Below are 12,435 nucleotides of genomic sequence, written 5' to 3'. Positions count from 1 at the left end.
TCTAGGAAACATAGCCCTGAGTTCAAACCCCAGAAAAAAAAATGATTAAAATAACTAAAGATGCATAGGTAAATTAACAGAGCTACAGCTAATTTAATTTAACAGTGAAATCCCTTACTGCTTTCAAGCATGATATGTCTGTACGTTTTATTCTTTCTTCCAGTGTTGGAGCTTGAACTCAAGGCCTAGACACTGTCGTTTAGCCTTTTTACTCAGGGCTGGAATTCTACCACTTGAGCCACAGCTCCATTCTTAATTTTCTGATGGTTAATTGGGCATAAGAGTCTAACAGACTTTCATGCCTGGACTGGTTTTGAACAGCAATCCTCATTTCTCAGCCTCTTGATTAGCTGTAATTACCTACATGAACTAGTGGCACATGGCAAATCCATACCTTCTATAACTCTTCTATTCTGAAACTTGAATATAGTATATTGTATATTGAATATAATATGCTGAACCGCATTATTTTCATGAAGTTTGTGTGTGTGCACGCGCACGTGCATGCACACTCACGAATTTTTAGTTTGAGTGCTATAAATAAAACTTAAGGCCACAAGCATACTCTGTAAGTGGTCTCCCACTGAACAATACACCAAAACCCTGGTAAAGTTCTTTACATTGAAATAATAGTCCTTAAGCCCACCTACCTCAGATAGGTGTTTGTACAGAATAGAGAAGGCATGATCTCAATGTGTATATTTTCTTGCAATCAAAAGGGATTTGGATTGTCAACAACTCCAGTACAACCACAACGACCTCAGTAGTAGGCATTAGTGAGGTGTTGTTCTGTCGACTTACTCTTCTCCTTTCTTCCGGTCTTTTGCTCAGCTATAATACTTCTAACTGTGACTCTTTAAGCTTAAGTCCCATTCTCCTTTGTGACTCTTTATCTACTTCATGAGTGCATGAAGTAGATAACTGACAATTACTAGATGCATTTTTTCTTTCTTAATTAAAATTCTGCAAAAAACAAATGATAGGCCTAATTCATAGTTGATGCCAGATCCATCATAATTGTTGATCAGATTAAGGATATAAGGACCTAGTTAGTCCTCTGAGTAGTTTCCCTCTACCGTTGATAAGGTGGAAGGAAAATAAAATCTTACACATCTAAATCTCTTTAGCAACAGCTAGGAACATAGTGACACCTCTCGTAGAGAGACTGTCTGGGAACTTACTTTTTTGTGGGGGGGGGGAACTTATCTTAATCATAGATTTACTAAGGACACTCTATCCACTTTGACCTTTCAGAATTTATGACATTTTGTCCAGGTAGTATTTTCTGCAGAATAACAAAAAGCAAAAGTTTTAAATTTCTGAAATATTATAGTTGCTCAAGTTGATATGTCCAAGTATATAGGAGTATCTCTTCTACATACAGGCAAACAAAACTTTCATTTGAAATATATTATTCTTATGAGTAAAAATATATAATCAACATAAATTGACAGCATGTAATTGACATATTATTACTGTTAAATAAAGAAAAGCTCGTAATTTCATTATATCTGCAAAGATGACCATGAAGAAATCAAAGAACATGTGTTACTATAATCTCATTAAAAGTGAAAGTTATTGGAATTAATAAAGTTAATCAATGAGAAAGCACGTATACTTAAATAATATACGTCAAAAGTAATGTTCTAACTTGAAAATGCAAAGGTTTGTGAACTTAACCAGTATTTGAGAATTTATATGAAAGCAGATAGATGACAGCCTTGAAATATGTTTTTAATAGCATGTTTCTCACAGAAGAAAAGAGGAGAGCACTGAAGAGTAAAAAGTGAATTCATTTTCTCTCACAGAATTATAGTGATACTGAAATTTACAAGGGCATCTTTCAGAACTGTCATTTTTCTATTGAAGAAGCTTACTGGAAACACATAGCTGCAATTCCAATAATAACAATGAGACAGGAAGAGGGAGAGAGATGAAAGAGGGGGAGGAAGAGGAAAGGGAAAAACAACACAAGATGTACAGAAATGTGAAAGTATTAGGCATGTGAGTTAGCTCACTATTTTCATGGGAGTCTTAGCTGAATGTCTGGGTTCCTACTTCATGTTGGGAAAACAAACATTCTCACCATCAGTTTTAGCATGTTTTTTCTTGAGTATACTTTTTTAGCATACATTTTTCTAGATTGTTACTATGTAAATTAATCCTGTGCTTGTGAACTATGTCCCATGTTAGAGCAGTAAAAATTGGTCACGTGTACAAATTTATGCAATAGTTAATTGCTTGTGTTAGGTAATTTATTTTCCACTTGTATTAACAAGGAATAAACCACAAATTATTTAAAAAGAAGGCAAAAACCAAGTTTCAAACCTAACCAAAATGATAAAGTAAGTAAGCAAATCTAACCTGAGTTGGGCCTTTTTTGTTTAACATTAAGGGAACTGTGATAGGCAGATTTCTATCACAGAAATGAGAATCAATCAACTTAAAAGGAGGAAATATTTCTTTGTGGTTAATGGTTTCAGAGGTTTTACTTCATGTCATTTGGCTCTATGGAAAACCATAACATCATGATAGGAGCATATGGCCATAAGGAGAGAGGGGGCAAAGAGGACAGGGCCCCAGTACATTCTTCAAGTGAACCCCTAGTATCTAGACTTTTGGAGAACCATGGGGACAGATCATAAATTTACCATCAGAAAGGCTAAATGAAATCACATCCCTTCATTGCTGTTGCAAAAGAAAAAATACAGATGATTAATACAAGCATATTTAAAGGTTAGCAGATCTTCACCTAAGCTAGTGTGGGTTCACTCTTGACTAAATCAAGAGGGTCATCTGGATACACTATCAGCATAGTCAGAACACCAGAATTAAGCCAAAGATCATCAGGTAGTTAACATTTGTAACAAGCTTGCACCTTGCTATAATTTCTATTATAGTTTTCTGTGTAAACACTCCTCCACTGACAAAAAAAAAAGTTGGTGCCTATCTATGTCAGTGTACACTGTTTCTTCTTAAACCCCTAGAGTTCTTACCTCAAAGTGCCACTCTGATAGTAACACAGTGAAATTTCAGCATGAGTTAAGCAAAAGACTGAGAAATTAATGTCATATTGTTTTGAAAACATGATGCATTTTATTTTTAAAATCCTATTTTAGTGTTTCCCATCTGTTAGAATTAAAATGTTAGGTGTAATTCTCTAATATTCTAGTTTTCATTTTTATCAAAATATGGCAAATTGAGCAGGGGGTTTGGCCTAGTGGTAGAGTGCTTCCTAACATGCACAAAGACTGGGGTTTGATTCCTTGGGGTTTGATTTTCTCCCGGAAATGATATTGTGGCTCAAGTGGTAGAGCTCAAACCTGGAGAAAGCCCAAGGACAGTGCTCAGGCCCTAAGATCAAGCCCCAGGACTGGCTATATATATAGATATAGATATAGATATAGATAGATATATATATCAAATATATATATATGTGTGTGTGTGTGAAAAATAGTTATATTATGGTTCTTTAGGATTCTCTAGCTATATCTGGAAAGCAAATAAAAATAAAATCTTTTACTTTGGTTTAACTCTCATGGTTCATTAGTCATTTTGAGTGGGTTAAAATTTCTCTTAAATGGAATATTATATTTTAATATAAAATGTTAATGTGAAATATTAATATTTTAGGTATTCCTATCTGGACCTTTAAAAGTCTTTCAAAGTTTGTAGAGCTGTTTAAAAGTTTTGTCAACTGAAACTTGCAAAACCAATTTTCTCATAAATTCCCTGGTATACATCCTAAGCAATTATGCCAGTTTACTTGCACTTAAGACACTGAAATATACCAAATACTATAAAAAAGAAAGCTGAAGATTTACAAGTGAAATGTATTGAATCATTTAAATTGTAAATGAGCTAATAAAAAAGAAAAAATTATACCTCTAGTTGCTTTGATAGGTCAGTACATGGCTAAATAGTTCTTTTGGTAAGTAAAGACAGAGGTAGGAACAATGTAGAACATAGAAGATTTTTAGAAGTATACATAGTAGGTAAGATTTTTAAACTATATAAAGTGTTGGTGGTGAGAAGAAAATGTAATTGATTACAGATACTATCTTTTGAAAGAAAAAAGTACAAATCTAAGTACAAATTTCAGTTTATGCAGAAAAATATAACATTTTTTGTTTAACTAAATATTTTGCTCTAAGAAAAAGTAACAATTCGTAATCAACTTGTTAGCTTCAAAGACATAGAAGAAAAGACTTACTTCTCTTTTTTCCTGGGTTTGTATTTTGTACCTTTTCAAATGAGAGCTAACAAAGATATTCTAACATTTGAAGGACCCAGTCTTAAAATGGTCTTGTTGTTTTCCTAGATGTGTAGTCAATTTTTAATCCTTTTTAATACCTTACTGTATCTCTTTCTTTTTATTCCCCCAGTAATCGTGTAGAAGCATGGACAAGAGATGTAGCTTTCTTACTTAGACAAGAAGGAAGACCAATGGTTAATCTTATTCCCAATAAGACTGAAATAAGAGTGATGGAAAAGGACTGGAAGAATACAGATAGTGCAATAAATTGGTTAAAAAAGGAAGCAAAAAATAGCACTAAGCCATTTGTCCTTTACTTGGGATTAAATTTACCACACCCATACCCTTCACCATCTTCAGGAGAAAACTATGGATCTTCAACATTTCACACATCTCTTTATTGGCTAGAAAAAGTAAGTTCACTGTGTACTCAAAATTACAAGTTAATTTTATAACTGAAACTTGTTGGGATTAGCTCACTGTTCCCCTAAGCACCTTTAAGGGAAACATGAAAACTATATATTTAATCTTAATGATTAGTTTGTAAGGCCCTGAGTTTCAACTCTGGTTCCAGTCCCCCTGCACCCTCCCCCACACACATACACACAAAAGGGAGAGCACAGTTTTACATAATTCAGTGTTAAAACTCAGAAACCTTCTGGGCTCAGGGGCTTACACCTATAATTCTAATTACTCAGGAGGCTGAGATCTGAGGACTGTGGCTCAAAGCCAGCCTAGGCACTAAAGTCTGTGAGACTCTTGTCTCCAATTAACCACCAGAAAATCAGAAGTGGCAGTATGGCTCAAGTGGTTGGGGTGTAGTCTTGAGCTGAAGAGCTCAGGGACAACACCCAGGCCCAAGAGTTCAAGTCCTACTACTGACCCAAAACACAACAACAACTCAGAAACCTGCTGGGCACCAGTGGCTCATGCCTATAAATCCTAGCCACTCAGGAGACTAAGATCTGAGGATCTGGTTCAAGGCCAACCTAGGCAGGAAAGTCTGTGAGATTCTTACCTCCAATTAACCACCAAAAAAAGTCCGAGTGGAACTGTGACTGAAGTGGGAACACTACCCTTGAGCAAAAAAAACCCAGGGACAGTGCCCAGAATCAGCAACAACAAAACATACACAAAAACAAACCTTCTGAACTAAATATATTTACATATGGTTTGTCTATAAAAATGAGAACAGAGGGCCAGGAATTTGGCCTAGTGGTAGAGTGCTAGCCTAGCATGTACAAAGACCCGGGATTCCTCAGTACCACTACATTAAAAAAAAAAAAAAAGCTGGAACTGGTGCTGAGGCTCAAGTGATAGAGCTCTAACCTCGAGCAAGTCCAAGGACAGTGCTCAGGCCCTGAGCTAAGCCCAGGACTGGCAAAAAAAAAAAAAAAAAAAGTGAAAGAACAGAAAGACATTCTTAAGGGAGTACAGGTAATTCTCAGTTTGCACAGTTCAGGATCATAAAATGACCATGGAACTGCAAAATATTCTTATCAATGGAAGAAGTGAGACTTTCTCTGAAATGTGTAAAAATATTTGTCAAAACTACAATCGGGGGGCAAAGGTTCTCCGCACTTCGCAGCCTGAAGGCCTGAAGTTTTTCTCTGGACTAGCAATGGACACCCAGAAGGATGTTCAACCCCCGAAGCAGCAGCCCATGATATATATATATATATCTGTGGAGAGTGTCACACAGAAAGTGAAATAAAATCCAGAGATCCAATCAGATGCAGAGAATGTGGATACAGAATAATGTACAAGAAAAAGACTAAAAGATTGGCGGGTTTTGATGAATCATAGAAAACCAGGAGTGTCTTCATTTTACTTGCTTTTGTTCTATTAATGGTTCTTATTGTTAGTATAACATTTAATTTAGCACACTTCCGTTATGAGTATAAAACAGTGTACATAGGATTTTATTTCATGTTAAAAACAAGATTGTATTTATGTATCAATACTTTGTATAAAAAATTTGTTCAATTATATGACATGTATTCTGACTCACAATAAAAATTAAAACTGCTTCCTCAAGCCAAAAAAAAACCCCAATTATTCTATTCTTTGCTAATAGAAATATAATAGAACATATTTTTGCAAGCTCTACTGAAAATATTTTTAATGAAGTACTTTAATACTCATATCATGAGTATTGTATTCTTTTTTTTTCCCAGTCCTGGGGCATGAGCACTATGTATGTGGTACTGAGGAATCAAACCCAGGTCTTTGTGAATGCTAGGCAAGCACTCTACCACTAGGCCAAACTCCCAGCCTCATCTACTGAAAACATTTTAAACACTGAGATTCAAATTGTTTGGAGGTATTTGTTTGGGGTTTGGTTTTTGCCATTGTTTTTGTAAAATACTTAACCAAGAGTACTTTGAGCAAATGTTTGCCTTCTCATTATATGATTTATGATAGGGAATCATCATCTTCTCTATGACTTGGCAAATTGTCATACTCCTTTCAAAAATGTCAACATCTTCAAGTCAGCCATTCCTCCTATAACTTCATTTACATTTTTAAATTTTACTACCAGCCTTATTATGTTTTTCAGTTCTTTGTTGATTCAGTTCTTTTTGATTATCCACTTTTGTAAAATCATGTAGATTTATCATTGTGAGACAAGTCAATTCTCCTTAAAGGCTTAACTAAATTCCAGACAGTTCTAGTCTAATTACTAACACAAAGAGGAAGGGTGCTCGACTATATTTACTATTTAATCCTTCTTTATGTATTTTCCTGCTCTACACATACTCATAACCATTCTTTTCTACTGTTGTCAGGCATTAAACATTGTGAAGTCTTTCCAAAGATAACTGTTGGATAAAAGGTACATCGTGACTTTACAAGTATAAGTAAGTTGTTTTTCCTTCCCTTTTTAGGTAACTCACCAGGCCATCAAAATCCCAAAGTGGTTGCCTTTGTCAGAAATGCACCCTGTGGATTATTATTCTTCATATACAAAAAACTGCACTGGGGAGTTTACAGACAAAGAAATCAAGAATATTAGAGCATATTATTATGCTATGTGTGCTGAGACAGATGCCATGCTTGGTAGGTGAAATAATAAGTAATTACATGAAGAAAATATTTTTCCACTAACTGATTGTGCTGCTTGGGACTTGCATGAATATCTTACCTTTTCTTACAACAGCTGCTGAGGTACTTTAAGCTCAAAACTAAAAATACTGGCACATAAAAATTAAATAGCATGAATTAATAGTTGGATAGAAAGCTGTCTTAATTATTTATAAATCCCTTGATTCAAAAATGCTCAACTTTGTTCATACATAGTCATAGAAGTCAAGTCAGTTACTTGAAATAAAACTTTATATTGACTTTAAAGAGTTCTTCAGCATTTAGCCAAAGAAGGCTCATATATAATAGGTAGTTCAGCTTAGGTTCTGAAGGACAAGAAAGCTAATTTAGGGAATCTTGTGACTCCTTTTAACTTGTAATATTTGTAGAAAATCCATTTTTCTGAGAGCTGTTAGATTTAGAAAAAGACTTAACTGAAGCCAAGTTCAATTTCCCCATGTGATTCTGAACCAGAACCATAATGAATTTTTTGTCATTCAGACTCACAAATAGCTCAAAAGCAAACATACCTGTATAAAATGATTATTAGTAGATTTTTTTCTATTTAGTTGTAGAGTTAGGAACAGTTTTCATTCATATAAGGAGAGATCTTATTTTATTGAGTAGCAATTTAGTTGTATTCTTTTAAAATTCATACCATCATTTAATTTATTTTCCCGTGTGTTTGGCTTAATAGTGAAGTGTGGGTAGCCCCTCTCCCATACAGACTGAACATTGGAGTAAACAGACCATGGTTATTTATTTTTTTTAATTCATAGGGCAAACAGGTAACTCCTTTGTACAACTAGTTAAAGAGAAAGGGAAGGAGAAGAGGAGAAAGGGAGGCACAGATGAAAAGAAAGAAAACAGAAGAAAACCAAAAATGAGTAAATTACAATCTTTGTAACATTGTATTATCTATAGTTATAAGTACATGTGTTAACTACATGTATTTAAAGGGCCCATAAGGACTTTCCAAGTACTCTATACAAATAACATCTATTGACTTGTGCTTCATTAATACCTTCTCCTGTTAGGGAATGTTTGTACCTTAGAATCTGACTTTTTTAAAGTTTGCAACAATCCATTCATTCCTATCTACTAAGATGAAAATGGCTGCTACAGGGACTGTGAGAATACTACTGTTAAAGTAACTTCAAGGAAAAAAATATTTAAGGCACAAAGTTTATGGAATACATTTTTCCACTTAAGGACCCATTGGTATGGTGACCAAATTGTATGGTTACTCATTGTGTTTGTTTGAGAGGTATTTAGCGCTAGGTACTCTGTTGGACATTACATCATCCAACAAAGCAGGAGATAGATAAAGCTCAGTGGTAGAAATCCTGCCTAGCAAGTATGAGACCTAATAATCAAACCCCAGTAGTACCAGAGAGAAAAAGAGAGAGGGACAGAGACAGAGACACATGAACACATGTTAATAAAAGACATATAAGTTCTTCATCTCAGGGCCTTTACAATTTCACCTAGAATTCTACCCAGAATGTCCTTTCCTTTGCTTTGTGACTCGGTCTCAGTCTTTAACTCTCATCTCAGATTCTACCTTGTCAAAGATGTCTTTTCCAATAAAACAGATTCATCCTTCTATTTAATCTACACCTTACATTGTTTACACTATAATATTCATTATGTTATCTGTTTACTTGTTTGCCATCTGTCTCCTCATGAGGGCAGCGACCTTCAGTCTGACTTAGCATTGCTTCCTTGCTGCCTAACAATTCATCTGTAGTAAGTACTGGATAACATTTATGAAATGAGTGTGAACACCACAGATTACAATGTGGTCACTATAACTACAGTCATGTACATCCTATATGACGCTTGGTTAACTGTAGTTCACTGTATGTAGGAGAGCAGGAAATGTTTCACTAGAAAGGTAATTCTTGAACTGAATTTAAAAGGAAGAATAGAAACTAGCCAGGAGGCTAATGGGAGAGAAGCATTCACACAGAAGGCAGAGTGTGATAAGAATCAAGAGGTCTAAATAAATATGATGTTCCAGGGATTATAAGAGTTTAAGACTTCTCTAAGGTAGAGGTTTAGAAGGTAGCTGAGGGTACTGTGTTTAGACAGTAAACAGTTTGTCCCTGTAAGTCATACTAAAATAATGTACAGGGGAAAGCTATGAAAACAATTGTAAGCAGGGATGTGACAAGAGTGGATTATCAGGGATTTTGGTTTTACTGGGGGATTTGCTTTGTTTGTTTGTTTAGAAATCTAGCTATCAGTATGGTACAAGTAGGAAAAAGGAATGGAGAATAAAAGACTAATTAGTAACCAATTTCCATTGAATAAAAGATCATGAGGATCTCAATTCCATGGTTAACTTCAGAGAGCAGTGAGTCTCAAGTCTGTTAGAACCTCTGAATCTGTAGGTTTAACTGACTAAAGGATGGTAACTCTTGTGAACAGCTAATATACTGTTTACCAGAATGAACAGCAGAAAGTAGAAACCTGTTTTCGGGAAAGGACCAGGGGTGAGGGGGCACACAAATGGAGGAAGGAGGGTGAGCAAAGGCAGTCATTATAGCCAATGTATATTGTGTAAAAACTGAACTATATAAATTGAAGGTAAGGACAGGAGGGGGGAAATGGGGTAGAATGACAGAAGGGGTGACATTGATCAGGAAACATTGTACTAATAACCTGACTTGTGGAATTGTAACCTTGGTACAACTACATAAAATAATAATAATAGTAATAATAACAACAACAATAATAATATGGGCCCTTGTATCCCAGACAGAAGAACTGCCTAAATTGGAATGACTCCGCTCTGGACTATGACTCGTGATTCTTTTAATTACAATGGACACACTAAGGGACAAGAGCTAGTCCAAATAATTTTACTATTCAACTGTCACTTACTCAGTACTACATTTAGTGCTCTTCCTCTTCTTCAAAGTCCAGATTTCCATAATGCTTAGTCAACTTGATGAGCACAAACGGGTGGTTGCTTAGGAGGTTTAGGAATTAAAGTAGCAAGGAAAGAGCTTGTCATGTCTTACTATGCAGAAATAGATACCCATAGTAATACCCACAATGAAGCACTAAAAAGAGGGGAAATCAGTTCCCTGCTCTTCTCTGATAAGAACAAAAAGTGTGCCAGCATAACATCCAGACAAAGAATGTTTGAGCTAGAGTTCCTGTGAACATTATACTTTCACTCCATTTTATTTTTCAAGCATATGAAACTTTAAGTATGATATATATCTTAAGAAGTATCTTGAAAGTTGGGCATTGGTGACTCACACCTAAAATCCAAGCTAAGGGCCGGAAGTTTGGCCTATTGGTAGAGTGTTTGCCTAGCATGCACGAAGACCTGGGTTCAATTCCTTGGTACCACATACATAGGGGGGAAAAAAGCCAGAAGTGGTGCTGAGGCTCAAGAAGTAGAGCTATAGCCTTGAGAAAGTCCAAGGACAGTGCTCTGGCCCAGGACTGGCAAAAAATAAAAATAAAAAAAATCCTAGCTCAGGTAGAGGATCCTAGTTCAAGGACTGCCCCAGATAGGTGAGTACACATGAGCCCCATTCTCAACCAATACATAGTATAGTGTGCACCTGCCATCCTGGCTATGCAGAAAGCCAAAATAAAGAGGATCACAGTTCTAAGCCTGTTTCAGCAGAAAAATTAGCAAGACTCCATCTCCATGTAAGAAACTGGGTATGGTGGCATATGCCTGTACATTTAAGCTACAGGAAGAAGTGTATAATAAGTGAAGGACAGCATAAACACATATCTGAGGGGAAAAAATCAGTGCAAGAAAGAGTTAGAAGTATGGCTCAGTGGTAAAGTGGCTGCCTAATGTAAGCACAGGGGCCTATGTTCAACTCTTGGACTGCAAAAAAAGTATATACATTCTGACAAACTTAGGTATCCTTCCAAACTTATAGGGCAGAATTGCTTAAAATTAATGTGATCAAATAAAACATGAACTCAACACTGATAGGGTTATCTCTATTTCAATGTAGGTGAAATTGTTGTGACTCTTCGGCAGTTAGAACTTCTTAAAAACACTGTGGTCATCTATACTGCAGACCATGGAGAGCTGGCAATGGAACATCGGCAGTTTTATAAAATGAGTATGTATGAAGCCAGTGCACATATTCCACTTGTGATGATGGGACCAGGAATTAAGGCCAACCAACAAGTATCAAATGTGGTTTCTCTTGTAGACATTTACCCTACTATGCTTGGTAAGTAAAAATTCCTTTGTAACAAAGCTGGAGAATGCATATACAAAATAGTTATATGTCTTGATTTGTCTGCACTTTGAACCACTTATTTAACTCTAAGTAAAATTCTAAGGACAGTAGTCATCAGGTTTGAGTGTCCTTCATTTACTTTAGTCATTTTTCTTTCAATAGATTCATAATCAGGATATGACTATATAAAGTAAACTACCTATCATATTTAGGTGTGCAACTTTTTAAATGATTTTTGTGTCATTTAGATTAGTACCATCTTCCTAAAACTTTAGCTTTCTTTCCTAGATTATTCTATCTACGTTAAGACTACTAATTTTGTAAGGGAAAGAAAGGTCCTTTAATCTGAAAAGGTCCATGTGTCTTTCCTCAGAATTCTCTTGCTAGTTTGGTACTGTGTACCTTGTTCATTTCGAGAGCAGCAGTAGATCATATACTTATTAGTTGTTGAAGATACTAGAATAATATCCTCGTCAAATTCAAAGGTAGTTATATGGTTGGTTTCTATCTAACTGAATATTTGAAATTCATTAGCATTTAAATACTATAATTCTGCCAGGCACAGTAGCTCACACCTGTACTCCTAGCTACTCAGGAGGCTGAGATCTGAGGATCATGGTTCAAAGGCAGCCCAGGCACTAAAGTCTGTGAGACTCTTATCTCTAATTAACCACCAGAAAACTGGAAGTGGCGCTGTGGCTCAAGAGATAGAATGGTAATCTTGAGCTGAAGAGCTCAGGGACAACGCCCAAGCCCAGACCTTAAGTCCCAAGACTGACCAAATAAAAAAATAAATGAATGCTATAATTCCTCTGTCATATGACACTTATCAATTACAAAGCTACCATCAACGCATAAAATTTTGGT

At 35.7% G+C, this 12,435-nt stretch overlaps 1 protein-coding gene across 1 annotated transcript in view; it reads left to right on the top strand.

Moving 5' to 3' along the window:
* Arsk (arylsulfatase family member K) overlaps nt 1-12,435 on the top strand; it is a 31,477-nt gene that overhangs the window by 13,468 nt on the left and 5,574 nt on the right. The window contains exons 4-6 of the mRNA XM_090331608.1: nt 4,386-4,668; nt 7,144-7,315; nt 11,335-11,559. Of these exons, the coding sequence (XP_090187734.1) occupies nt 4,386-4,668; nt 7,144-7,315; nt 11,335-11,559 (680 nt within the window). The remainder of the gene's footprint in view (nt 1-4,385; nt 4,669-7,143; nt 7,316-11,334; nt 11,560-12,435) is intronic.

The sequence above is a fragment of the Megascapheus bottae genome, chromosome 4 (genome assembly GCF_031878675.1).
Source record: "Megascapheus bottae isolate mThoBot1 chromosome 4, mThoBot2.hap1, whole genome shotgun sequence".
NCBI lineage: Eukaryota > Metazoa > Chordata > Mammalia > Rodentia > Geomyidae > Megascapheus > Megascapheus bottae.
This window is presented reverse-complemented; position numbering and strand designations above follow the sequence as displayed.